The 27928-nt window shown below is 47.6% G+C and overlaps 2 protein-coding genes across 3 annotated transcripts; both read right to left on the bottom strand.

Annotated features, from left to right (window-relative positions):
* Positions 1-1652: 1652 nt before the first annotated feature.
* On the bottom strand, positions 1653-7329 carry LOC128106188 (glutathione S-transferase Mu 7). Its single transcript, XM_052731511.1, has 8 exons — positions 7197-7329; positions 6844-6919; positions 6352-6416; positions 5989-6070; positions 5789-5889; positions 4652-4747; positions 4455-4565; positions 1653-2389 (listed from the first exon to the last, which is right to left on the bottom strand). The coding sequence occupies exons 1-8, from the start codon at positions 7230-7232 to the stop codon at positions 2300-2302; spliced, it is 657 nt and encodes a 218-aa protein (XP_052587471.1). The 5' UTR covers positions 7233-7329; the 3' UTR covers positions 1653-2299.
* A 6620-nt stretch (positions 7330-13949) lies between these two features.
* Positions 13950-19041, bottom strand: LOC128105247 (glutathione S-transferase Mu 6). 2 transcript variants are annotated; one of them, XR_008216302.1, is made up of 9 exons: positions 18882-19041; positions 18555-18630; positions 18059-18123; positions 17682-17763; positions 17483-17583; positions 16513-16608; positions 16318-16428; positions 15086-15242; positions 13950-14443 (listed from the first exon to the last, which is right to left on the bottom strand). XR_008216302.1 is itself a non-coding variant. In XM_052730226.1 (8 exons), exons 1-8 carry the CDS (start codon positions 18915-18917, stop codon positions 14354-14356), a joined length of 657 nt encoding a protein of 218 aa, XP_052586186.1. In that variant the 5' UTR covers positions 18918-19040; the 3' UTR covers positions 13950-14353. The 2 variants fall into 2 exon arrangements, 1 of the variants encoding a protein (XP_052586186.1); XM_052730226.1 differs by lacking the exon at positions 15086-15242 and having other exon boundaries at positions 18882-19040.
* Between the last annotated feature and the right edge of the window lie 8887 nt (positions 19042-27928).

Consider the following 27928-nt stretch of genomic DNA (forward strand, 5'->3'; position numbering starts at 1 on the left):
AGTTTCCTCCTCCTGGATGTTCACAGCCTAAGACTGTATGATTACAGTGACCTTCAATCTAGATTAGCTCACCCCACCCCTGTGCTCTACCTAAAAAACAAGCTGAGGATCCAGGTTATAGTGGTGGCAGAACCCTACCAGATCCCAGTTTCACTGTATGTGTGTCTGTCCTTTCTCCATTTCCTCACTGCCCCAGTCAAGGTTCTAGGACCCAAGCCACACTGATCCTGGCAAGAACGTATGTGCACACAATTAAAGCAGGCATTATTAAAAGTCAAGAGAATCTGAAGTGATGTGGTTAAATAGACATTCGTCAAGTCTCTACTATGATCTGGGCATTTTCTAGGCCTTGAACACTAGAACACTAATGAACAAGAAGAAACCAAAATACATGCAATTTTGTCGTTATCATCCATGGGCAGAAGCACACAATAAATGTGAACAGTAAGGTATGCAATACGCAGACTTTCCACCAACGTGTAACTCACATGCAATAAATGTACAGCTCTTCAGTGTATACCTATGTGAATTTGCTCTCTGCATTCTTCATGTAATTACCATCCAGATCTAGGTAAGGAATGTTTCTAGCACACCACAAGTTCCTGTCAATAAACAACCCTGCCAAAATCAACATGCGTTTGACCCAATCAATCACACTTCCCATCTAAATGGAATGATGAAGGATGTACTTTCTATGTGTGTGAATCAACATTATGTCATTATCAACATCGGTCAACATTATGTCACCGAGATCCATCCATGCTGTGGTGTAGAGCATTGCCCCATTTGTCTTATGATATACTATTTCATTACATGATCATGGCTTTATATTAGTAAACTACACTTGATTTATTCATTTCCTGCTGGTGAAATTGAAAACTAAGCTGCTTCCCACATCCTTGCATAAGTCTTTCACAGCTTTTGGAAGACAACAGCACAGGGAGACGGTCCCGGGTGAAAGGTCTACTTGCTCAACACCAGTTGACATTGTCAATGTTCCAAAGTGGTTATACTCCCAGCAATACGCAAGTTCCATTGCTTCATAAATTACCAGCTGTTGCCAGCCTGTTGGATCTTAGCCATTCTAGTGGGTCTGTACTAGGATATTACAGTGTTTACCATGACTGGTGTTTATTGTGACTTTACGGACTTGTAGGCTAATTGGATATTCACTTTTAGGAAATGCCTGTTCAAGCCTTGATCTGTTTCGCAAGTTATCTTTCTGGATATACTGTTTCTGGATAAGAAGTCTTTGTGGAGTAGCCGTATTCTCCCAACCAAGCCTGGCCTGAATGCCTAACCGTAAAGCACCTCATTCTGGTACCATGGATGGGAATCACTGAGATCCTGAATAAATCTCCCGGGGGCTCACTCTTTGGTGTGGTTTGAAATTGCTTTGGGAGTACATGACACAAACGAAGAACTGGTGAGGGAGGAATCTGAGTCGACCATCTCCTAAGCTAACAGTGTGTAGAAAAGAACGTGAAGAGTCACATGGCCCCATGAAGTGTGGCTTTTGACTTAGAGACCTCAGAAGGACCAAGGAGATGGCCTTCAGTGTTGAAGAGCATCTGAAGAGGTTCTGAGTCCATTAGAATAGGGCTTCTCGTTGGTTATTTGTTGTTGTGACAAAGTACCAAACAAACATGACCTAGGGGGAGAACGATTTATTCTGGTTCATGGTTCAGGAGATACAGCTCAAAGTGGCAGGGGAGGCGAGTCATAGGCCTGAGTCACAGCGTGTAGTGACACATGTTCAGCGGGACACAGAGAGCAAGCAGAAGAGGACTTGGCTACAAAGGTCAAAGTCTATGCTCCTAGCAACCTACTCTCTCCAGATAGACCCCCACCTGCCAGAGAGCCCACAATTGCCCAAAGTGGCCATCCGTGGGGAACCAAGTATCCACAGACATGAGCCTGTGAGGGGCACTGCGGTGCAGAAGGGTACCTTGGAGCCTGTGAGGGGCACTGCGGTGCAGAAGGGTACCTTGGAGCCTGTGAGGGGCACTGCGGTGCAGAAGGGTACCTTGGAGCCTGTGAGGGGCACTGCGGTGCAGAAAGGTACCTTGGAGTCTGTGAGGGGCACTGCGATGCAGAAGGGTACCTGGATCATGGAAAGGAGTTGCTGGAGCTTTAAAGCACCTATGTTGGGCAGGCACTGAATGAGCAAAAAAAGAGAGCTGATGAGACTTGGGGTCTGGACGGGATGGAAAAGAAGGGAAAAGGAAACGGTGGCTCTGGGCCTACAGAGGTCCTGAATGCTCCCCAGGGCTCCCTGCAAAACAACCCTGCCAAGGCCCTACTTGTTGCCCCAGATGGCCATCTTTGTGAACAGGGGTCTTGGGAGGAAGCGACTGCTCTTCATGTAGTCTGAGATCTTCTTCAGGCCCTGTGAGTGAGAAGGAGCAGGAGCTCAGGTCAGTGGCTCCTGGGATAAGCAGCCCCATGTCAGGAGCAGCTTTCCCCGTAGGCTCTAGTATTAGAGTTCCGTATAGGGAACTAACTCTTCAGTTTCCTATAAAGACTCTGTGCAACAACGGACTTTGGACCCATATAGATTATGCTCATGCTCAGAAAACCCACTTGATCCTTTAAGATCAGTCTCACTGTGTCTACATATCAGCAAAAGCTGAGGTCCAGAGGGGTGAGGTGGCTTCCTCCTGCTCACACAGCTAGTCCATGGGACAGGGTCTGAGTCAGCCTGCCTCTAGGGCTCCCATTCTGTGCCCTGTCTGCCCAGTCCAGTCCCCTCCTGTCCTCCTGCAGGAGACCCTGCCACTCCCAGTCTTCACAGACACTCTCCTTCTTCACAGGGAACATCCTCCTGGCTGGTTTACACACAAACTGCCTGTAACAGGACAAGGAGGTCCAGAACAGGCCAGTGCAGCAGAACAGAGAGCCCAGACCCCAGCCAGTGACTTCCCTGGCAAACCCTGGATGAAATGCACAATGGGGGAGGGGCATCTTGGAGTGCTGAGCAGCTCTAATCACTCCTGAAAGCAGGGGTCCAACCTGTTCTATGTGCAACCTCAGGCCCATCTCACTGTGCCCCAAGCTGCCTCATATCCAGCCCCACTACAGAGGACCGTGCAATGAGACGCTGGGTGTGTTTTGTTCCATCCCACCAGGAGAGCCTGCTCGGATACTTCCTACAGTGTTCAGAGACCTAGAGCTGACTGTTACCAAGGAGGCAGGTGGAGCAGGCTGTGGGCTGCAGCCCTCAGCTCTTTTATCCTTCCCTACCATGAGCACACCATTTTGATACACTTCAAGGCCACTGTGTGTGGACCAGAGCCAGAGCTGGTGAGAACTGGCTGAGATGTATCGCTTGCTATAAGGAACAGATTTCAGACTACAAACCTGCTGTTCTGCTGCCTGCAGTTGTCAAGTCTCTAAAAGAACAGATTCTGTGGGTGCTGAGGAGACTCTGGGGGACCCATGACTGGCTGCGCCGTGAGGGCCAAGCCTCGATCCCAGCACCCAGTTGGTACCACGTCTATTATGTCCACAGCTCTCTGCTACTCCGTCTCTGAATGGAGTTCTTTCCATATCTCATTGGGTCTGACACTGAGCCTCATATAGAGGAGAAGGCCAGTGGATAGGAATGGAAATAAGTAGATGAATACAACATGGCTTCATGGAGACACGGGGAAGAAGAGAGGGAAGGAAAGCCCCACACCACACAACACTTCAGAAGACAACCCTGAAGAGGGCCCACATACACTCTCAAATCTAGCACCAAAAAACAGCCCTGGGGTTTGGCATGGACTCGGATGGGGTGAAGCATTCTGAGGATCAGGTGTAAGTATTGTATACACACGGCTATTTCACACAAATCCTACCATGCCTCCCTCTCTGAATGCCTGTGGCTTACACACTCCTGCCATGTTCTTCCTTTTCCACAGCAGCACAAGGGCCCAAAGGCTCTTCCTTTTGATGCAAAATAGGAACACAGCTACTGCCTGTCGACCTTAGAGGCCAGACACAAAAGAGACCCCAGTGCAACCTCTGCTAGTGAGGGACTTACCCTCTATAGTCTGTTTCCTTATCTATCCAACGGGACTCACAATTCAATCTGCCCTGTAAGCCGATCATAATGATCAATTTCACCCAATAGATAAAAGATGCTAAGCACAGGTCCTGCCAGAAAGCAAGCACTCAATAAATGCTACTGTTTTTGCTGGTGTTTTTTTTGTTTTGCTTTGTTGGGTTTGGTTTGGTTTAGTTTGGTTTTTTGAGACAGGATTTCTCTGTGTAGCTTTGGTGCCTGTCCTGGAACTCACTCTGTAGACCAGGCTGGCCTCAAACTCACCTGCCTGACTCTGCCTCCTGAGAACTGGGATTAAAGGAGTGCACCACTGCCACCCAGCTGCTGTTTTTAATATGGTTCCAGGACTAAGGACCTATCAGGGAAAGGAAGGATGTCGAAGAAGAAAGAAGATTAGGAGCATCACCTCAAAGCGAGATATGAAGTCCTTCAGGTTTGGGAATGCTTCCAAGCACTTGGGTTCAAATACTTGGTTCCTCTCAAGAACATCATAAGCAATGAAATCCACAAAGGTGATCTGCAGGAAGCCGACAGTGAGTGTGCTGGAATCTGGTAACCTGGGAAGAACGGCATCTCCTCCTCCTCCCCACCCCCTCTCTTTACCTTGTCCCCTGCAAACCATGGCCGCTTGCCCAGGAACTCAGAGTAGAGCCTCATCATTTCTGGGAGTTGCTCCAGGTACCCTGGCTTCAGCTTTTCCTACAACAGAAAACACTGTGACCACCCTCAGTCACAAGATTGTGGGCACAGGCTGGGCCCATAGGGTTGTGAAGGCCTCATCTGGGCAGAGGTGCAACCACCTTCCCGAGGCTGGGCCTGGGTCAATCCAGGCTTTCATTTATTATGTCACCACTGATTAGATCCTACAGGCACCAGATCCGATAGCAGAGACGATGAGAAGGCACACAGGCGCACACTGTCCCTGCGACTCACCACCGATGCTCAGAACCACTCTTGTGGGTCACACTCAGGACTGTGTGGGCAGGCTGGGGACTCAGATGTTAGGCAGAGAGCAACTAAAGCGTTCTGGAAAAGAAGTCGCATGTTCTCCATAGTAAAGTGACAGGAGAAGGGCAGGACTTGAGTGCAGTTTCAAAAAAGGTGAAGTGCATTTGAGAGGGTGAAAGGAAACAAGGGAGGGTTGGTTGGCTGTGAATTGCCTGCTGGGAATATCTGCCTGTCACCATGGGCATCCTGGACCTGGCTCTGGGAATCTGGTTGGGAACAGTCCCCAGGTGCTGACGCTCTTCCGTGTCCAGGTTGCACCACTTTTTCTGCTTGTTTGAGTGTGTACAAAGCAGTGATGATTTAAGCCAAGTGGAAGACATAACCCAGGGCAGGAATGTGGAGGTTTGCTCTGTTTGCTAAAGGAGGTGAAGTTCAATGGGAGTCTCATTTGACAAGACTCTGAGGTTTGAGGATCACTCTGTGGGCAGATGTGTGTGTGTGTGTGTGTGTGTGTGTGTGTGTGTGTGTGTGTGTGTGTGTGTGTGTGTGCATGGAGGGGTTGGTTTTGTTTTGGTATTTTTGATTTTGAGACATCTTGCTGTGTAACCAAGAAGGCCTTAAACAGTCCCGTCTCATCCCCCAGGCTGTACCATGTGACTCCACTGCAGTCCAGAACACCATTTATAGGTGAGCAGCACTAAGAAGTTTAGATGTGAAACACACAGAGCAGATGAGAAGGCAAGAGTACAAACTTCTGTCCCCCCACCTCACCCAGCCCAGAGTAGGACTCACAAAGTCAGTGTTATAGCAAAGCCTGGCTAGCACCATGCGGTTGTCCATAAGTTGATTCTCCAAAATATCCACACGAATTCTCTCCTCTTCTGTCTCCCCACCTGCAGCACACACAGCACACAGGCTCACTCTCAGCATCCCACCAGACAAAGCCCAGGAGGGTGGTCACCATCCCCCACTCTGAAGCCGGCCCCACTCACACAGGTTGTGCTTGCGGGCAAGGTAGCGCAGGATGGCGTTGCTCTGGGTGATCATGTGTGATCCATCAATTAAATATGGCAGCTGGATAGACAAGCAAGGATGGTCAGATGGGATATGAAGTCCCTGCATCCCTCCCTTGGGTGAGGACAGAAATGGGGCCTGGTACTCAATGTGCCTCACATGGAAAACTTTCCATGAACACAACGCACACTGAGTGGAAGAGCTGGGATACAGCCCATCCCAGAAAGATGATGTGGGCAGGGATGGGCAGATGAGAGCAGAAGGGCCGATCCCAGACCTCCTGATCTGTACAAAATAAGGACACCATCACCTTCCCCAAACCTCCCCTTCCCAGCACCTACATTGGGAAAGTCCAGGCCCAGCTTGAATTTCTCATTCAGCCATTGGCTTTGGTCATAGTCAGGAGCTGTGGTGGACAAGATAATATAAAATCAAAGGACGCATGTGTTCAATCCCCTTTCCCAAGACCCTCCTAAGGAGTCAGAGACAAGGCTCTCTGAGGCGGTAGACCTGCAAGCTGACTCCCGCAGTCTCACACTGCAAGGATGAAGATGTTTGTAAGGGCTGTAGGCTCCTTCATCATCACTAAAGCTTACAAAAGATTTAGCCAAGTGCTAAGGAAATGGAGCCCAGTTATATATACAGAGGACCCACTAATCTTTCCTCAGCATCTTCCATTGGTAGAGCCAAGCCCACAATTAAGGGTTCTGGAAGGGACATAGTCTAGATCCAACAAGAAGAGGAAGAGCTGAGCAATAAGGGGCCTAGACGTGGGCTGCTGGGCACCAATGGGCAGGAGTTGGGCAGGAATCTGGCTAGGAAGGTGCAGTCACCGTCCCCCATGGTGTATCTCTTCTCCTCATAGCTTGAGTCTGTGTACTCCAGGAGCATGCGGATGGCATGGGCCAGCTGTGAGAGACCATCAGAGAGGGTGAGATTCTTTACTCTCTCCAGATGAGTCCCCACCTCCCTGTCCTAATTTTGCCATCTCCATGCATGGACACACACGCACATGCACACACACACACACACACACACACACACACACACACACACACCCCTGCAAGAGCATGCCTCCACAGATTGTCTTCTGGCAGACAATCCTCCTCAGCAAACCCATCTACTGCGTGTGTCCTTACCCCCCCCCCCCTCCAAGTCCTACTCTGCATTCAGACCCCTCACTCACCCCGCGGATGTCCCAGTAACCCAGGGTCATGGGCATGGTGCTGTGGTCTGAAAGAATAGGCTCAGTGTCTGATTAGCCTCGACTTTCTGAGAGTGGCCGGGGAGCAGGACTTGGCTTTGTCAGGTCTTCAGACCGCCCTTCCCCACCCCTAGTTTCGACCAATACCGGAGTCCAGGGGGAGGGCCAGGCCAACCTCCAAGGGACGGCTGAGAGCCAATGCAGTCTGAGCTCAGATACTGTGCAGTGGCTGGCTGGACGCCTAAAGCAAAAAGCGGGACTGGACTTGCCTGCTCCTGGTTAGTGGCTCCACGCTCTTTTTGTTGTGGGGCTGCCTAGAGATGACAATTCAGAAGGCCTTGAACCCTCACAAATGTGTCCAGAGGGCAAAGTTATTTCTTGTATTGTGAATACATGAAAATTGAAGAACTGGAAAACATGATAATGTAAATATATTCACGCATGCAAGATAAGTCTTTCTAATGGAACTTACACAACTAGGTGTGTGCATGTTTGTGTCCTGGATCATGTGGTAAATATATCTGTTTTTCCCGATTTTTTTATTTTGAGAAAATTCATAATAGAAAAAGTACACGTATCTCCTATGTACCCTAACTGCTCCCTTGTTCAGGTCCCTCCCCCAACCTCGGTCCTTCCTAGCCCAAGATCTCATTTTCTTTCTCTCCAACATCATCCTGGGGGTGAGTAAGACACTGAGGAGCTGTGATTTATAATCACTTCTGTTGTGCCGACTCCCAGCCAGGCCATTCATGTGAACCTGTAATTTATGACAATTGACGGAACACATTTCTCTTTACAACACTTGAAAACCTAGCCCCAAATTCCTGAGAAACAACTGTTCTTTGTCCTTTTTTTTTTTTTTTTTTTTTTTTGATGGTTTCAGAGTCTGGGCTTTGAACTCTGGGTAACCCAGGCTGGCCATGAATTAGCCTCAGTTCTCCTGCCTCAGCTCCCAAGGACTGAGATTAAGGATATGCAGCACTATGCCTATCTCTCTTAGAATGTACCATCAACTCTCCAGCCACAGAAAGTGCCCTTCGTGTTCCAGAGACCCTGCGAAGGCCGCCTGCTCTGGGGGTACCCTTCTTAGTCCTCTAGAATTCCTGTGAACCAGGCACTATTCGGGTCTCCAGGCAGTCCTGAGAGGCAATGGTGAGCTGGTAGGCCTGACAACCAAAACAAGTGTGACTCCAGCTTTATGGGGACCACACAGGGCCGTGCAGGGACCTCACTGGGGAACACGGCAGGTAATGGGGGTAGGTCCACCAGGCTCCTCAACACAGCACAGCCACTGCCAGACAGGACAGTCAGGCCAGCCCCAGGGACAGTCACTTCAGGAGGCCACTCTGTTGAAGGGAAAGAAGGAGCTGCGGCTCTAAAAGGCAAGAATGGGACAGGGATCGGGGGACAATAAAGGGGCAGGTGAGACCTTGGGGTCAGTTAGAGAAAGGAAAGAAAGGAAGAGAAGGTGGAGCCAGGGCGGCAGGGGAGTGGCTGCTACTGAGGACCTCCAGCATCACAAGGAAAATGAGCTTCTCATCCCCACCTCATGTCCTGTTGAGGCCCTAGTTGTTGCCCCAAGTGTCCATATTTAGTGGCCATCTTTGTGAGCACAGGTCTGGGAGAAGCAACTGGTCTTCGTGCAGGCAGCGATCTGCTCTAGGCTCTGTGAGTGAGGAGACAGCAGGAGCGGAAGGCTATGTCCCCAAGGGGCCTCATAGCTCCACTCTAGGAACAGCCGTTCCCTGTGAACTCTAATGCAGGCTGGAAAGCAAATTCTTCAATTTCCTATAAAGAAGGGGAGACTGTGGAGGATGTGGAGGGGTTATAACCTAGAGATTCAAAAAACTCACTTAATAATCCTGCAGGATCTAGCTATCAGCAAAAGCTGAGGTCCAGAGGGGTGAGGTGGCTTCCTCCTGCTCACACAGCTAGTCCATGGGACAGGGCCTGAGTCAGCCTGCCTCCCTAGGGCTCCCATTCTGTGCCCTCTCTGCCCAGTCCAGTCCCCTCCTGTCACCTCCAGTCTTCACAGACACTCTCCTTCTTCACAGGGAACATCCTCCTGGCTGGTTTACACACAAACTGCCTGTAACAGGACAAGGAGGTCCAGAACAGGCCAGTGCAGCAGAACAGAGAGCCCAGACCCCAGCCAGTGACTTCCCTGGCAAACCCTGGATGAAATGCACAAGGGAGGAGAGGCAGCTTGGAGTGCTGAGCAGCTCTAATCACTCCTGAAAGCAGGGGTCCAACCTGTTCTATGTGCAACCTCAGGCCCATCTCACTGTGCCCCAAGCTGCCTCATATCCAGCCCCACTACAGAGGACCGTGCAATGAGACGCTGGGTGTGTTTTGTTCCATCCCACCAGGAGAGCCTGCTCGGATACTTCCTACAGTGTTCAGAGACCTAGAGCTGACTGTTACCAAGGAGGCAGGTGGAGCAGGCCGTGGGCTGCAGCCCTCAGCTCTCCAGTCCATCCTTCCCGTAGCCAATATCTGCAAAATCACCAGGGTGTTCCTGTATCAGAGCCCAAACCAATGAGAATCTGAGCAAGCAGAACATTTGATAGTGAGAAGACTCCAGACCACAAACCTGTCGTGCTGACGCCTCCAGTACCCAAATCTCTGTACATATCAACCGGACTCTGGAGGACCCATGATTGGCTGTGACGTGAAGGCTACTGTGACTCCCGGTAGCCAAGTGATGCCATGATTTGTCTGCCTCTTGCTCTCTGCCGTACTTAGTCGCTGGATGGAGGCTCATCTTTGCATGGCTCACTGGGCTTCATACAAAGATCACCGAGTATCAATAAGAATAGGTACATAACCCTATCTCTCAGATATAAAACAAGACACCCCGAGAAGGAAGGAAGACAAGCTTGAGAGTAAAGGAAACTGGGCTCCTACATGTCTACTCAACGCTAGCACCGACTGTATCCCTTGGGTCTGAGTGCTTCTCAGTTTGGAATATAAATCAGTAAGGTATTCTGTAGAGGGAGTATAAAATCGAGCTGTCTTGTGAACCTGTGCCTAGCTTGTCCCCCACAATCTGCAGCCAGCCCCATTCACACATGCTGAGCTTGGTACAATGTAGCAGAAGATGGCGCCATTTTAGCTGATCCTGTGACTGGCCATAGCAAATGGTGCCTCAACCATGGGAAGTGTCTGGCCTCTGCCTCATCTGCGTAGGCGGAAACTCCTGCCTTGGTTTGGACTTGCTTTCTCTTTTTCCCATACTTGAGATATAACTTCATCTAAGGACAGAAGTGTCAGACAGAGCGCACAGGCAGGGAGCTTGTCTCTCGCTCCCCCGAGGGCCCTTCCAGATAGCACAGCCCTGAACAGAGAAGGACTACAAGTGTCTTATCACAAAATAACTAGGCCCTTTGTTCTTCCAGAAGCCCTTATCCAGAAATGTCCTTGGGACTTTTCAACAAGAAATACAAAAGCACGCAATCTCCCTTAGTTTAGTTAGGTGGTATCAGCTGACCTTGAACCCAAGTAATACCACTCTCCCATCCCAGTTGTCCTCACAGGACCTTCAAAGAACAAGCCCAGAACTCCACACTTCAACCCCACCAAGCTGTGCTTCCTTCCGTGGGGTGTTGATAAGGTCTAGCCTGAGGGCAATTTGACTCAACACTTCTCTCTTGAACCCCTTTCTCTTCTCAAACCCCAAAACTCAACAAAGAGGAAGCGCCCTAGGGAATGGAGGGACCGCAGATAAAAGGAGACTGAGACCCAAAAAGACTCCATGGAGCAGAACTGCCCAGTCCCAGAGACTCTCCGAATAAGAGAAGATGAACTGGGAACAGGTCCTTGCAGATGTAGTCTCCAGCTCCTTACGTCACACTCTGACTCTCATCTACCCAGAAATGAAACCAGTCCTGCCATATGTTCTGACAATCATAATATTCTGCCTAAGCATATGGGGCAACACACACATATATACACACATGTATAACATATGTGTATATGTGTGTATAATCATGAACTTCAAATTACTTTGAGTATGTATTCAGAAAAGGAAGTAGTATGTCATAGAGTAATTTTTTTTTAGGAACTAATTACTAACAGTCTAATTTCCACAGTAGCTGTAGCATTTTATATTCCTAGGGACAAAGCAAAAGCCTTCCAATCACTCCACATAATCAGCAAGTCTACCATCTTGACCGCGGCTCATTCGATGTGTCGGAGGCATATCTTCAATGTAGTTTCATTTTATGTTTCTCCAATGATTAGCAATTTTGAGCAACTTTTATGTGCTTATTGGCAATTGTACATCTCCTCTAGAAAAATGTCTATTCTCCTCTAGAAAAATGTCTATTCAAATCTTGTACCCAGGTTTGAGGTATTTGGTCTTTGTTGCAGTAACTTGCATGCACAGGTATATTCAACAGAACACAGCCAGACCGATTCGTTTTGTGGTTTGACATCCAGCAGAGGTATTAAAAACGAACCAGGGAAGGATGGGGAGATGTCTCAGTCTACAAAGTACCTGTATGCCATGCAAGTACAAGGGCATGACTTCAGTCCTTTGCACAGGTCAAGCCAAGTGCTGCTGTGATGAACTTATAATCCCCAGGCTGGAGAGATGGAGACTCTCTGGACTTACTCTGTCGACAGCTTATCCAAACCAATGAGTGCCAGGTTCCGTGAGAGATCATGTCCCAACAGGTAAGGAAGAGGGAGCATGAGGGAGATACCTGATATCAACCTCTGACCTCCACATACAGGTGCTCATGTGTGCACACGCACATGCATGCACACACACACACACACACACACACACACACACACACACACACACACGGCCAGGAACTATTGACCATCATGGAAAGTATTTTCTAACTTCTGTCTTCCTAACGTTTATATACTTCCATTAACTTATCTTTTTTCTGATGTTGTTGCATCTGTGTTTAAGTTAGTATTTAATAAAGGCTGACTTCTTAAAGGTTTTTGATGTTACCAGATTAATCAATACTTCTCTTCAATGAATAAAGAAAATAATCTCTTACCTTACAAGCTTTACCTTTTAATTAATCACTTATTTTACAGTGACCTCACATCCTGCCTGTGAGTGCTCATTTCTTAACTGCTGTAGTAGCAGCAGCTGGAACTTGGCATAAGGACAATGCCCTGCAGGGCTGTCCTCCAACCTGTTCCTAGTTACAGGCAGGTCAAAGGAAGTGCTTGACAAAGGCCAGAATCCAGGATCTGGCTGCCACTGAGGATCCTGCTCATTGGGTGCTTCTTCAGTGAATCCAGCTCATTTGTGGGCGACCTGACAGTACCTCTGATCACACACTGCTGCTCTAGGGCCTAGGAAAGTAGACCCGCCCGCCTCAGTTGCTCAAGGCCAATTGCAATCTCTTAAGTGCTTAGGTGTGAGAGGGCCTCTGGTTCAGACTACAACACCTCCACATGGAAAAATCTTCTGTACCTCATTCTATGCCTTCTCAGGTTATTTCTCATGGTTATTTCTAGAGCTCTTCCTCCAAACACTGGTACAAGAATCTCTGAAAGCAAATCTTCACAATTTCCTGAACTTCAACCATGTGCCAGACACTGTCCGACGTTTCAACAAGGCCAGGCTCCACCCTCAATGAGCTGATGATTGGATTTGTTGAAGATCCCACAGCATAATCACCAACAGTAGGGGCTATTTATAGCAAAACATCTTGGAGAGAGAGATGACTTCCAGGTGAGGCCAGACATCGAACCTGGAGCTTGCTCACCCTCTGCCCATCAATCCGCCCGGTACCTCACTGATGCAAGACTCACGGGTACACACGGCCAATGGAGGTACTGCACACTGCAGGATGATGAATGAGGGACCCCTATAAGAATCCCAGGTGTGTAGTGGTATTGTGTTCCTCAAAATATTGTGTACCCTAATAAACTTATCTGGGGTCAGAGAACAGAACAGCCACTAGATAGTTAGGATAGGCAGTGGTAGCACACGCTTTTAATCCTAGCATTCCAGAGGCAGAAATCCATGTGTTCAAGGATACAGCCATGCATGGTGACTCACGCCTTTAATCCCAGAAAGTGAGCCTTTAATCCCAGGGAGTGGTGGTAGAAAGCAGAAAGGTATATAAGGCTTGAGGACCAGAAACTAGAAGCATTTGGCTGGTTAAGCTTTTAGGTTTTGAGTAGCACAGTTCATTCAGCTGAGAGCTGAATGACACAGAGGCTTCCAGTCTGAGGAAACAAGATCAGCTGAGAAGTTGGCCAGGTGAGGTTAGCTGTGGCTTGTTCTGTCTCTCTGATCTTCCAGTGTTCACCCCAATACTTCGCTCTGGGTTTGTTTTATTAATAAAGACTTCTTTAAGATTCCCGCTACACAGGTGAACATCTCTCTCTTTTTAAAAGGATTTATTTATGTATGTATGTGTGTCTGCTTGCCTAAGTTCATGTGAACCAAGTGTATGCAAGAGTCTAGGCAGGCAGCAGACAGCATCAGATTCCCTGGAGCTGGGGTTACAGGTCATTGTGAGCCACTGTGTGGGTGGTGGGAACCCAATCTAGGTCCTATGCAAGAATAGGAAGTGCTCTTAACAGATGAGCCTTATTTCCTACCCCTGTGCATGATCTTACATCCTGCCTGACTGAGAGCCCACCATCCGCCATGTTCCCATCACCTAACTGTCCTTATGAATAACAGAACAAAGATTGCACATCAATGTAGTCACTCCTGTGAATTCTAGGAAATAAGACAGGACACAAAGCAAGTATGCCTCATACTTTACTAGAGATCAAACAAGGATGGGCCATCCCAGTCTGGAGACCGAAACTGCATACCAGGCAGTATGGATCTTTGGGCAACCATGGGGAGTAAAGCCATCATCGGAGCTGCTCAGAGTACAGTGAAGGTCGTCTGATAAGAAACATGACAATAAGATGCTTGCCAAGGATGGTGGTTTGAAATTGAGAGGCTTGAGTGAGTGAGAAGAGGCTGTGTGAAACAGGAGACAAGCATTCTTGTAGAGGGGAAGGTAATGAAAACACAGAGAAAGAAACGGAAGGACTGATGCAGAGAAGTTACTGGAAGCTAGCTGCAGCCCAGTCAGTGTCCAGGGCGTCCAGGGCGCCGGGTGCATGACAGGTCTCCCTACCAGTACCAGCAGTGCGGGCTCCTACTTGTTACCCCATGTGGCCAGTTTTAAGTACACAGGCCTTGGGAGGAAGCGGCTGCTCTTCATATAGGCAGAGATCGTCTTCAGGCCCTGTAGCAGGAAGGAGAAAGAAGGACGTCAGGTGGGCAAACTCACTCTAGGAACATCTAAGAGACTTTAAAGGCCAGATCTAGAAAATCCACCCAACCACCCTGCAAAACCAGTTCCACCATCACCATTCAGCAGGGATGCTGAGGTACCCAGAGGTTAAGAAACTTCCTCATTCTCCCATGGCTAAAAGACTCAGCCCAGCTGTGGCTGCCACTCTGCTCTCTGTGCACCTCCCTCCTGCCTCCCATAGGGGGCACTGTCACTCATGTCTGCCCTATGATGAAAAGAAGCAAGGAGCCAGAAAACCAACAGGGCTGAGAACTTGCATGGGGCTCAGAAGGGAGCCCAGGTTCTGCCCAGTGAGATTCAGTAAACCCTGAGTGTGAGTGGAGAGGGAGACGGGGATGCAGAGCAGGAAGTGGCCAGCTCCAGTGTGAGCCCTGAGCACTCTCCCTGAGCCCCAACCAACCTCATCTCTAGCTCTGAGGCAGTGGAGTGTGTTCCAGGACACCTCAGCAAAAGTGCGCAGATCATTTCTAAAGACCAACAGAGAGCCAGAGCTACCCCAACAAGCCACCCCCATCTGTGCTCAGAACAAGGGCTTCCGCACCCGACAAACACCCCATTTCTCAGCCAGGTCACCTCTTGCACACTCCCAAGGTCACGCCATGTGGACCAGAACCAGAGCTGGTGAGAACTAACTGAAAAATAAATGCATCCCTTCATGGAGAGTGGAGGAGAAGGAGAAACGCTTCCAGGCTGAGATCTGTTGCTGTACTAAAGGCTCCAATACACAAATCTGGAAAAAAAAGTAGCTCTTGTTCGTGTCCAATCAGAGAGTTCAGCATGGCTATGAGCAACTGTGAGATGAGGGCCACCACTAATACCACATGCATCTCTGCCCTGCCTACTGCTTCCAGCTGCACTCAGCCCCAGGATGGAGGGACATTATCGCATGTCCTGCTGGGCCTGACCCTGTGCCGCACACAGGGGAAAATTCCAAAGAATCTGAATGAAAATAAAAGTATGACCTCATCTCATAGAGGAACATGAGATATGAAAGAAGAAAGGAGGCAAGAGCACACCCATCGGGCTGGAGAGATGGCTCAGGGGTTAAGAGCACTGGCTGGTCTTCCAGAGGACCTGAGTTCAATTCCTAACAACTACATGGTGGCTCTCAACCATCTGTAATGAGATCTGGCTCCCTCTTCTGGCCTGAAGGCATGCATGCAGGGAGAGTACTGTGTGCATAATAAATGAATCCTAAAAAAAAAAAAGCACACCCACCCACCCGCCAACAGAACTCAAGATAAAATCTTCCACGGGAACAGCCAGGATCACAATGCTGCCCTAGTCAGGAACATGAACTGACTAAACCATTCTGCAGATCAGGCAGGACCACTGAGGATGTCTTGGTGCTGCACATCAGTCTGCCTTGGTCTCAGCCTAATGGCTGCAGGAACAAACACATTCTTCACATGTTCTGCATACCACAAGTCCTGGGCAGGAAACCCAGGATGTGCAAAGGCCTGACTTTCCTTTTTGCACAAATCAGAGACAGACACTGAATGCTGCCTTTAGAAGCCAAAGGCAGTCAGGAGCCCAGAACAGTCTCTGCTGGCACTAGGACCTTGAGTAAGCAGCTTGCCCTCCAGATTCCTTATCGGTCCAGTGGGACATCTAATTCTATCCAGGTGGCCAGCTGTTGCAATGATAAATGGACTCCACAGATCTAAGCGGCTGATCACAGGTCCTGGCAGAAAGCCAGTGCTCAATAGATCCTTGTTATTCTTCTTTTAACCCTCAGAATAGGGAAGCATCCTGGAAAGGGGGCAGGGAAGGACAGCCAAGAGGAAGGAGGACCAGGGCATCACCTCAAAGCGGGACAAGAAGTCCTTCAGGTTTGGGAAGGCATCCAGGCACTTGGGTTCAAATACACGGTGCTGGTCAAGGACATCATAGACAAGGAAATCCACATAGGTGATCTGCAGGAAGCAGGGTCAGTGAGATGGGATCTGGTAATCTGGGAAGAATGGCAACTCCCCCTCCTCACCAGTTACCCTTTTTACCTTGTCCCCTGCAAACCATGGCTGCTTCCCCAGGAACTCAGAGTAGAGCTTCAGGTGATCTGGGAGGCCCTTCAGGAACTCTGGCTTCCGTTTCTCCTGAGGTAGAAAACAGCTGTCACAACCCTCATACAGTCCCCAAGGGAGAAAGTATGACTTTTCGGGGCTGGGCAAAGGAGTAGGCACTTTCTTAATCCTGGACCTATACCATTTAATGCCTCACTATTTTAATGGTTGGACTCCTATCTGCTAGCAGGCTTCATCTCTCAGGGGTGATTGGAAGTTATATGGGAATGCCACACTGTCCCGTCTGTTATGATTGACATCTAATCTAGGACTTCCTGGGTAGCTGGTAGCTTCTTGACCCAGAGGTCCAGTAGAAGCAGAAAAGCAACATATTTAACAATTTCAAGAGAAGAGAAGAGTTCTAAGAGATGGTACAAGGACAAATACTCAAACAGTATCTGAGTAGGGCGAATACAGTTGAACAGTGTTGGATGTTGAAAGGACAGTGGTCCTCCAGCTGATCATAAGCTGCCTTTTAGCAAGAGGCCCTGCTTTTTGCTGCTACTGAGGACTCAACTCTGGGAAAACTGTTGGGTACATTTCTGAACACCCATGACTTCTTTCCATCTGGGTTTCATCTGTGAACTCCAGGAGTGGTAGTTGGTATGTGAACTAGACAAGGTGGTACATGGCCGTGGTCAAGGCCAAAGTCGAAGAGAACCGAACATATGAATTTACTATATAGGAAAGGAATTCTCAACCATTGGTGTCACAACACCTCAAAACTTCTTGGAATTGATACATGGTGTTTATTGACAAAATGAGGCTGGGTTGGGAGCTCAACCTGTTGGTAGGATAGGAAAGCTTGGCAGTTCAGAATGGGTGGGTCCAAAGAGGACAAGTGTGGGTATGAACACAAGCCCTTAACTCCTGCAAACCCAGTCTATGCCATGCAGTGGGGACTCACGAAGTCAGGACTGTAGCAGAGCATGCCCATCTGGATGCGGCTGTCCATGGCCTGGTTCTCCAAAATGTCCATACGAACCCTCTCCTCTTCCGTCTCCCCACCTGCAGCACACACAGCATAGACTCACTCTCAGCATCCCACACCAGCCAAGCCCAGGGGGATGGCCACCGTGCCCCACCCTGCAGCCGGCCCCACTCACACAGGTTGTGCTTGCGGGCAAGGTAGCGCAGGATGGCGTTGCTCTGGGTGATCTTGTGTGATCCATCAATTAAGTAGGGCAGCTGGATGGACAAGCAGGGATGGTCAGATGTGATGTGGGGTCTGTTCATTGCTTCCCTAGGTCGGCGCAGACGTGAAGCCTGGCACTCCGTGGGCCTGGCATGGTGAGCCCTCTATGGAGCTCACCCTGCATACTGAAAGGGGGAGCCGGGACACAGCCCATCACAGAAACACTGTGCAGCCACCAGGAGTGGGAGCAGGTGAGCAGAAGCACTGATCCCAACCCCCTCAGCCAGGCAAGGAGATGAGGCGAGGACACCATGCCTTCCCCACCCCACCCCCCTTCCCTGCACCTACATTGGGAAAGTCCAGGCCCAGCTTGAATTTGTCACTCAGCCACTGGCTTCGGTCATAATCGGGAGCTGTAGACAAGACGATGTGAAAAGAGATCACCTGAGTCTAAGCCTCCTTCCCCAGAACCCTCCCAAAGAGTCGAGGGCAGGACTGCCTCCTTGTGCAGGGAATATGCAGGTTGACCCGGTAAATCTTTCACCCCAAAGCTGAGTATTTGAATAGTGCCTTAGTGGCTGTGGGCCTTGCATGACTAAGAATTACAAGAGCGCTAGGCCAGGACTGGGAGAACCTCCCCCAGTTACAGGAAAAGGGCCAGCATACCACCAGCAAGATTCTGTACTGAAAAACAAAGCTGCACCAGCAGGAGATTTCTGGAAGGGGTAAGCTATAGGTTCATCTGGAGGAGAACCACGGAGCTGAGAAACAGGGAACCAGGCAGAAGCTACTGGGCATCGATGGGCAGAGTTGGGGAAGAGTCTGACCAGAAGAATGTCATTACCATCCCCCATGGAGTATCTCTTCTCTTGGTAGTCTGTCTCTGTGTATTCCAGGAGCAGGCGGATGGCGTGACCCAGCTGTGAGAGATGGTCGGTAACAAGTCACGGCTAGTGAGATCCTAAGTTGACCTCACCTCCTCTAGGAAAGCCTCCCCATCTTTTACTAAAAAGAGAGGTGGAGGACAGGGAGGGAGGCAAGGAGAGAGGAGGGCCTGGGCAGGGTGGTTCTGACAAAGACAGGCAAAGGGCTCAAGAAAAACCTGATGGGAATCTTCCTTTGTGTTCTGACCCTGGGCTCTTCCCACCTAGCGGCCCAGCCTTTCACTTACTCCACGGATATCCCAGTAACCCAGAGTCACGGGCATGATTTCTATTCCAGCCTTGGACACTGTGCAGTCAGGCCACGGTCAGAAAAGACTCCACTTTCTGATAGCAGCGCACAGCGCGAAGAATCGAAGAGCAGTTCCAGAGCGGCTCTGCCCCGCCCCGCCCCTGCAGGAGCCAACCACGGAGCCTTAAAGCCCAACCCACCGTGACTGAGGGGAGTAAAAGCCAATCCAAACCCGGGGGCTAATATCCGGAGGCGGGGCTGAGTTTTCAAATACCAAAGTCAGGCCTGCTCCCGTCTGCCACCTGCTGGATCCTCAGGAAGTTGGCGGTATCCCTGGAGACAGTCCCGTTCTGCCCCTCTCCTTTTCTTGTAGATGGGTTTTCGCACCTAGACTGTGGGAATCTGTCATTCAGGGAGGCTCCGATCTCAACGCATGCATAAAAAGGCATTCTCTCAACCTGAGAGTCTATTCTTGTACCCGTCACTGGAAGAAAGGACTCTGCCAACCTAACAAACTGCAGACTTTATTGTCCGCACAACCTGCAGGTACAGGAGCCGGGAAATGGAAACTGCCCCGGAAAGGGTCAAACAGAAGAGTAAACAGTCTCTGTGTCTCTTCGGGGGATTTGGAGGCTGTGACAGACACCATGACCAAGGCAATTGTGGTGGTTTGAAAGAAAATGGCCCCCAGAAGGAGTGACACTATTAGGAGGTGTGGCCTTCTTAGAGGATGTGTGTCGCTGTGGGGGCAGGCTTTGCGGTCTCTTTTCTCAACCTTCACTCAGTCGACTTCCTGTTGCCTCCGAGTCAAGTCAAGATGCAAGGCCTGTCAGCCAGCATCACCTCTGCCTGCACACCATCATGCTCCCTGCCATGCTGATCATGGACTGAACCTCTGAAGTTGTAAGCAAGTCGTCCCCACAACTAAATGTTTCCTTTATAAGAGTTGCTGTGGGCATGGTGTCTGTTCACAGCAATGAAAACCCCAACTAAGACAGCAACTTACAGAAGAGACATTTAATGAGGGCTTACAGTTTCAGAGGGAGAGTCCATGATTATCATGGTGAGGAGCATGGCAGAGATAACCAGACAGGCAGGCATGGTGCCGGAGCAGTAGCTGAGAGCTTACATCTGATTCACAAGCAAGAGGCAGAAAGAGAGAGAGAGAACTAACTAGGAAGGGCATGAACTTTTGAAATCTCAAAGCAGACCCCCAGGGACACACCTCCTCCAGCAAGGCCACACCTCCTAATCCTTCCCAAACAGTTTCACTAAGTGGGGACCGGGCACTCAAACATATGAGCCTATAGGGGACATTCTCATTCAGATCACCACCAGGACCCAGCCCTTTGGCCATCAAGCTAGTAATTAATAAATTAATGAGTACTTTGGCCATATTTGTGAGCTAGATCCAAGAATCAGATACAGAGGGCTTGTGAAATTGAAAGGTTCCCACCACCATGGACAGAATCCTGAACTCAACAGCACAGTGGCCAGGAGGGACCAGATACCTCTCCTGATCCTAAGGGACAACAGGATTCTGTCCAGAGAGGACCTTGAAGGACTCTGCAGAGGACCCAAGCACCTAAGAGTCAAAGTCTCAGCTGTCCAGCTCATTGGTTTCAGCCCTGGCCCAGGCTCCTGAATCATGTGTGTTTGGGTACAAGAGGGTGGCTCAAATGTCTTTCTAGTCATTGTGGCACGTGGGGTTAAAACTCAAAGACAAAATCCTACCAATGTCACCCGAGAACCAAAGCTCCCTTTTTCAGGTTCTTAGCATCAGTGATAAACGAATTTTAAAAACAGATTCCAGGTGGCAGGAGGGATGGCTCACTTGATAAGTATTTTCCAGACCAACTTTAGGATCTCAGTGCTAACCCACATGGGAAAGTTTGTCATGGCGGCAGGCACTTAGAAAACCCAGTGCTGGGGAGGTGGAGACACAGGCTGCAGCAGGATTCCAGCTGCCAGTCTAGCTGGTTCAGCAGACTCCAGGATCTGTGAGACAGCAGTCTCAAAAACTACACGCAAAAGGACACCAGAGGTCAACCTTTAACCTCCACATACACATGTTCACATGTGTATACAAGGAACACATGTATACAACTCGCGGCTCAGGGTCGGTCGTCATGAAGTCAAAACTTAGCTCAGTGGGGAGTCAGAGGAACGAGTAAATACTTGGCCATTTCCATGAAGTTGGGGAGTACCTGAGGCTGAGAGGGAGGAGAGAGAGAGGCAGAGGTCCTTTGGCTGCCCATGGGCTGGCTATTAGAAAACTCAGTGATGTATCTGAACAGGCAACAGATGAGCATGGGTAAAGTCAAGGCTTCCATGTCCGGCCTCCATCCTGAACCACTTTTCCTCAATGATTGAGCCTGTTAATTCCAGGGGTGCAGAGATTATCTGAGCCAACTGGAACAAAGCTGTGGCACAGGCCATAGGCAGAAGTAGAGAGTTCTAGACACAGGCTCTACTCTCTGGGAGTTGAAGGTCCACTCTGGGGAGAATCCACTCTGTTCTGACATTGATAATAATAGAGTTCGTTCAATGCAGTAGGGTGTTATGAGCGATACTGGGGGCAGCATGTGGAATGAACTGGATTGTAAGTAGTTTCAACAAGTTCAGAGGAGACACAGGGTCTGTGTGATGATCAAAACCCTTCCTGGCCCTGTCTAGCAGGGGGCATGAGATGACGTGGAAAGTCTGGGCTATCTTAAAAATGTCCACGAGTAGCCCACACAATGACTGACTCTCAGTATTTCCCCTCTGGTAAATTCAAGAGATGGCCTCTGACCCTCTCCCCCGACACCCGCAACTTGCAGCTCGCTCCTCTCACACAGGCTGACATCATTCTAAGGTGATTCTGTGCCTGATTATGGCACGCTACACCTCACCAATGAGATGTGATTGGTCTTGACTGCTGCCCCTCTGTCCCATTTCCATGTTGGGAACTTCTCCCCTGGCCTGTTGTTCTCTCTCTCTCTCTCTCTCTCTCTCTCTCTCTCTCTCTCTCTCTCTCCCTCTCTCTCTCTCTCCCACAATTGAGAGAGCATGTAGGCAGGGAGTTAGTCTTCCCATCCCTGGTAAAGAGCCCCTCCAGGTAGCAGAGCCCTACATGGAGGACTGCAGGCAAGACAGGACCACTGTCCTATCGTGTACTAACTAGGCCCTTTGTTCTTCGAGAAGCACTTGTTCAGAAATGTCCTTGGGACTTTCAAGCACTTGTTTATGCCAGAAAGAAAGAAAACATCCTGTATCTTAGTCTAGTTAGGTGTTATCAGAGGACCTTGGACCCAGTTCCTTGAGATACAGCCCTTCCTCTTTACTCCCCTCACCAGGGATCTACAGGAACAGGCTCTGCTCTCCCTACTAGAGGGGCCTGGAACTTCCCTCTTGAGACCCTTACTGTGTTGTGCTGCCTGCCTGACAGCGGTTAACGAAACTCTGGCCTACTGTCAGCTCGACTCGGTGCCCTCTTCTCCTCTTGAACCTGAAAACCTAACAGGGAGAAAGCACCCTAAAGAAAGAGGCTGAGACCCTGAAAGATTCCACGGAGTGGAGATGCCCCATCTCCTGGACTCTCCCCAGGAGATGAGCTGCTTTCTAGACTGCTATCTCTTTGAGCTGACTCCTAGTCCACTGACACCATGGAAACGGGGAAAACCAGGCAAAGAAGTCTAACAAACAGTGACGGCAGACTGACCCGGCCAACTTCCATGCAGTTGGTTTTTCTTTTCTTTTAGTTGGTTTGTTTTTTGAAGAATGCCTACCTCCTTTCCCATTCTAGAGAGCAAGAGGCCCACCGAATGGACGGAGGGGCCCTGGAGTCTAGCCACAGCAAATCGTGTTTAGTTGCCTAAGTCTGCAGCATTCGTCCTGTGCTCCTTCCAGCTGAGACCCTCCAGTGGGTATTTTTATCCCTTCTAACTGTGAACACAATGTGCAGAGACCTTGTCATTTGCAGTGGACTTCTTTATTGTATACTTAGGATAGGAGAATGAAGTTACTCTCGATTCTTTCTTTAATAACCACATTTAAAATCTGGCTTGCTAGCAGCTCGCCTTTTTAGTGGGAACATCTGAATCTGGGGGTGGGGAGAGTGTGACCACCTATTCTTTGTTTGCTTTCCCATGCACTTGTCATATTTACTGTGGTAATACTGAGAGCCCTTGGTAGCAAAAGACCATGGGAGTATACAGCAGGTGACAACTGGAGTTCAGAAGGTCAACCTATCAGAACTAAGGGTTCTGTTCAGTTATGGAATTACTGCCTTTTGAATGAACTGGCTGTCTCATGTTGTAAACCTCTTGTGCAATAACAGCTATGATTCTCCCCATTTACCCTGAATCTCCAGGGTCTGTGCACATGTAATCTCATGATTGCGTATCAACCTTATGGGCACAACTTCTCCCATACATTTGGGGTAATGGGATAACTGTCCCCAGCTGTGTTTATTCTTCATTTACATATATCTGGTCAGGGCCATTCCCCGAGAAAAGTATTTTAGTTAAGATATCTTTTTATCCTAGGACAAATGCAGATAGAAAAACATTAGCTCATCTCACCCACAGATAGAGAAAATAACCATTAGCAATTAAACCCTCAACTCCTTACCCTCACTCCGGGTTATTTACATAAGATTCTAATTGAAGAGATTTACTGCTCACATTCCTGAAATGGTGTTTTAGTCATTTGCTAGTTCCTGAGTTAAGGTAGTTACTTCCCATTGACCTAAGGAGATTTCTGACAAGTTATTTGCTAGTTACTGAGTTAAGGTAGTTATTTCCCATTGACCTAAGGAGATTTCTGACAAGTCATTTGCTAGTTACTGAGTTAAGGTAGTTATTTCCCATTGACCTAAGGAGATTTCTGACAAGTTATTTGCTAGTTACTGAGTTAAGGTAGTTACTTCCCATTGACCTAAGGAGATTCTGACAAGTTATTTGCTAGTTACTGAGTTAAGGTAGTTACTTCCCATTGACCTAAGGAGATTCTGACAAGGCCAGGTGCGAGATAGGTGCCAGGCTTCTTGTGCAAATTACTCTTAGCGAAAGTGCTTTTACTAACCAAATGCTACATGCTAAGAACTAGGTTGCCTAGCAACCAAGCACAAGTTCCCTCCCCCCAAACCCCAACCCCCACCCCCGAAAGAGGCTGCAACTGGGATGAGCAGGAAAAAAAAAAACAGTTAAAGGCTGTTTTGCTTTTCTAGTGACTTATTGACGTTTATAGACCGCTAACATTCTACCTAACCACTTCTAGATTATACTTTGAGCACATAAATTCCCTAACTGATCTCAGCTTTTAGTTGACCCTACCAGAGAACTCCCCTTTAGTCATTCCCCACCAAAGAGTTACTGTTTGGGTATATATACTGGTTCCCTCGGAGCAGAAGAATCGATTGAGAAGAACAAGAGGAGGCCAGAGGTGGAAAGAACTAGGTAGAATGATGAGAGATCAGCAGAAGGGACTGAGAGCAGGAGGGACTGAGAGGAGCTAAGTACGAGAACAGAAAAGAAACTGTGCAGATAGAATGGATTTAGAAGAATAAAGTGAATGGACTGAAGAACTCAGTGTGCTTAGATTCATTGGATATCCCTCAGATTAGAATCCTCAGCTGGTTGTTAGGTTCTTCCACGGACCCGGGGAGCAAACAACAAAGGCTGGACCTTATATTGTTTTGGGTGTAGTAAGTTCTATAAAATCACATTCCTACTGTGTCAGCTCAGTATTGTCACGGGCATTGTGCTGGCAGCTGCCACCACTCCTCTCTGTGGCCCTTTTCCTTCTGTAAAGTTGGAGATGCTGTCAGCTCCCTTTCCCTGCAGCCTGCAGAAGCCACCATCTCTGTGACTATTGGGCCTTCCTCGTGTTGTAGTATGGTGATATTTTATTTGTATTGAAATGTGATTTTAATTGTATGTTAATAAATAAAGTTGCCCAGGGGTCAGAGCTATTAGAGCCATAGCAAAAGCTGGGTGTTGGTGGTGCACGCCTTTAATACCAGAACTTGGTAGGCAGAGCTAGGTAGATCTCTGTGTGTACCAGGATAACAGTTTTAGAAAAACCTGTTAAACCTGTAAAAATGAATTATAGAGAAATTCAAATTCAGACAGAAGAAATTAACAGTGAAGTTGTTTCAAAATTGGATCATAAGGTTACAGAAAGAAAGCCTATTTTCACACAATCACCCTTAATTTATCTGGTAGCCGTAGAGCAGCTACCTGGTGAAGAGAATAGACAAACTGCTTGGATTCCAATTGAAATGTTAGACTTACGAAGATTTAAGGAGGCAATAGCATCTTATGGCATGCATTCCCCATATGTAAAGCAAATGTTAAATACCTGGTCAACTTATAATAGGATTCTACCACAGGACTGGCGGGAGCTGGCACAGGCTGTTCTAGAACCCGGACAAAATCTCCAGTGGAAACTGTGGTTCAAGAATAAGGCTAAAAATATAGAAAAACAATGGAGGGATAAAGGAACACAAGTCTGCCAGGATCAGCTTATTGGAGAAGGCCAATATGTTTCAGTACAAACACAATGTTTATATGATGTCCAAACCCTAATTCTATGTCAAACGGCAGCCTTGAATGCATGGGACAGAGTTGAGGAACCAGGAAAAAAAAACTGAGTCATTTACAAAGGTTATACAGGGCCCAAAAGAATCTTTCATAGATTTCTTACAAAGATTGACTTCAGCAGTAAAGAGAATGGTCCCGAATTCAGAAGCCAGTCAGATAATAATCGAATCTTTGGCTTTTGAGAACGCAAATGCAGCGTGCAAGAGAATAATCAGGCCGTTAAAGGCAAGATCTGCACCCTTGGAAGATTGGATTAGAGACACGGTTAATGTTGAGGCTTATGACCATGATGATATGTGGGTAGGAGAAGCAATTTCAAAAGGTTTGAGGAATGTTAGATGTTTTAGATGTGGAAAGCAAGGACATTTGAAAAAGGACTGTAGACAGGTCATTCCTAGAAACAATGTTTCTTCAAGGAACACTGGTAACAAAATGCCTCTTCCTTCTGGAGTACACAGAAGGTGTGGTAATGGAAAACACTGGACCAATGAATGTAGATCAACAAGGGACAGACAAGGTAACCCTTTGCCTCGGTCTTTGAGAACACCCAGAGAGGCCTCAGGCAGGCCCCCACAGCAAATCCAGTTCAAACCTTCCCTGCAGTTGTAGAGGAAACCCCTACTAAGAGCAATTAAATAACCAAATGCCTATTGGAATAAATCCTGCTGGTCAGGATGATGAAACAGAGAGAATAGAAAATTCAGAAAAAAACATAAAGAAAGTTTTTTGGCAAACTTCTACTAATGAACAAAGACCAAAATTAACAATAAAAATAAATGGTGTTTTGTTGTCTGGTCTGGTAGACACAGGTGCGGACGTTACCATAATTGCACCAGAATTTTGGCATCCAACTTGGCCTCTTCAGGAGGCAAACATTCAACTGTTAGGAATTGGGACATTATCTTGAGTGAAACAGAGTACAAGATGGCTCGAATATATAGGTTCAGAAGGACAGAGAGGAAAATTAAAACCATATATGGCTATCATACCTATGAACCTGTGGGGTCGAGACTTGTTGCAACAATGGAATACTCAGATTAACATCCCTCCAATCTCAGAAACAAATCATAAACTAGCACATGTTTCTGAGAGAAATATTAGAAGGCATTATTCTGAGTGGTCACCAGCCATCCATATTATACAAGAACAGGGCACAACAACTGATGATCTCCCAAAGACACCAACAGCTCTACCTTTAAAATAGTTAACAGACAAGCCTGTATGGGTTCACCAATGGCCTTTAACAACAGAGAAACTCCAGGCTTTAGAAGAGCTGGTAGAAGAACAGTTAAATGCTCAGCATACTGAAGAATCAACCAGTCCTTGGAATTCTCCTGTATTTGTTATTAAAAAGAAATCTGGTAAATGGAGAATGGTAACAGACCTTAGAGCAATTAACAAAGTAATTCAACCAATGGGCTCTCTACAATCTGGAATTCCTTTGCCTACTCTGTTACCAAAAGAATGGCCTCTCATAGTTATTGATTTAAAAGACTGTTTCTTTTCAATACCCTTACATGAAAAAGACAGAGAAAGATTTGCTTTCACAGTGACTACTTATAATAATTCTCAACCGGTTAAAAGATTTCAATGGAGGGTCCTCCCACAGGGAATGTTGAATAGTCCAACTCTGTGCCAATAATTTGTACAACAGCCATTGGAAGTGATACGTAAAAAATTTCCTAAATCTACAATTTATCATTATATGGATGATATTTTACTAGCTGACTCAAATGCAGATACTTTAGAAAGAATGTTTGAAGAAGTAAAGAAAATTTTGCCTTGCTGGGGATTACAAATTGCTCCTGAAAAGATACAAAGAAAAGATTCTATTAATTATTTAGGATATAAAATAGAGCTACAAAAAATTAGGCCCCAAAAGGTGCAAATTAGGAGAGATAGACTACAGACACTTAATGATTTTCAAAGATTATTTGGAGACATTTCTCATCTACGAACTATTGTTGGGGTAAAAAATGATGAACTGAATAATTTGTTCAAAACCTTAGAAGGTGACAAGGACTTAAATAGTCCAAGGGAATTATCACCTGAAGCTGAGAAAGAATTGGCCTTGGTAGAAAAGAAAGTACATGAAAGGCACGTGGATCGTATTGATCCAAAGCTGGATTGTATTTTGGTTATTTTACCTTCTAGGAATTCTCCTACAGGAATATTAATGCAGAGGGAAGATATTATATTGGAATGGATATTTTTACCAAACAAACCAAATAAAAAATTAAAAACTTATGTGGAAAAAATCTCTGACTTGATTTGGAAAGGAAAATTGAGACTTCGTCAATTAGCAGGAATAGAGACGCAGCAGAAATTGTCATACCTTTAACTAAGGAGGACATTGAAAAATTATGGACAGAAAGTGAACCTTGGCAAAGAGCTTGCAGTAATTTTTTGGGAGAAATTAACAGCAAATACCTCAAAAGCTATAGAATTGATCTTATAA

The sequence above is a fragment of the Peromyscus californicus genome, unplaced genomic scaffold (assembly GCF_007827085.1).
Source record: "Peromyscus californicus insignis strain IS unplaced genomic scaffold, ASM782708v3 Scaffold_9__1_contigs__length_137607984, whole genome shotgun sequence".
In the NCBI taxonomy this organism is placed as follows: Eukaryota; Metazoa; Chordata; class Mammalia; order Rodentia; family Cricetidae; genus Peromyscus; species Peromyscus californicus.

Excerpts from the sequence above, each read along its gene's own strand:
- LOC128105247 (XM_052730226.1), bottom strand. The coding sequence starts at position 18,917 with ATGCCCGTGACTCTGGGTTACTGGGATATCCGTGGA. Across the intron at positions 18,124-18,554 it reads GAGATACTCCATGGGGGATG|CTCCCGATTATGACCGAAGC; the intron begins GTAATGACATTC and ends TCTTGTCTACAG. Across the intron at positions 14,444-16,317 it reads ACTTCTTGTCCCGCTTTGAG|GGCCTGAAGACGATCTCTGC; the intron begins GTGATGCCCTGG and ends TTCCTGCTACAG.
- LOC128106188 (XM_052731511.1), bottom strand. The coding sequence starts at position 7,232 with ATGCCCATGACCCTGGGTTACTGGGACATCCGCGGG. Across the intron at positions 5,890-5,988 it reads TGCCCGCAAGCACAACCTGT|GTGGGGAGACAGAAGAGGAG; the intron begins GTGAGTGGGGCC and ends TGTGTGCTGCAG. Across the intron at positions 2,390-4,454 it reads ACTTCATATCTCGCTTTGAG|GGCCTGAAGAAGATCTCAGA; the intron begins GTGATGCTCCTA and ends TCTCACTCACAG.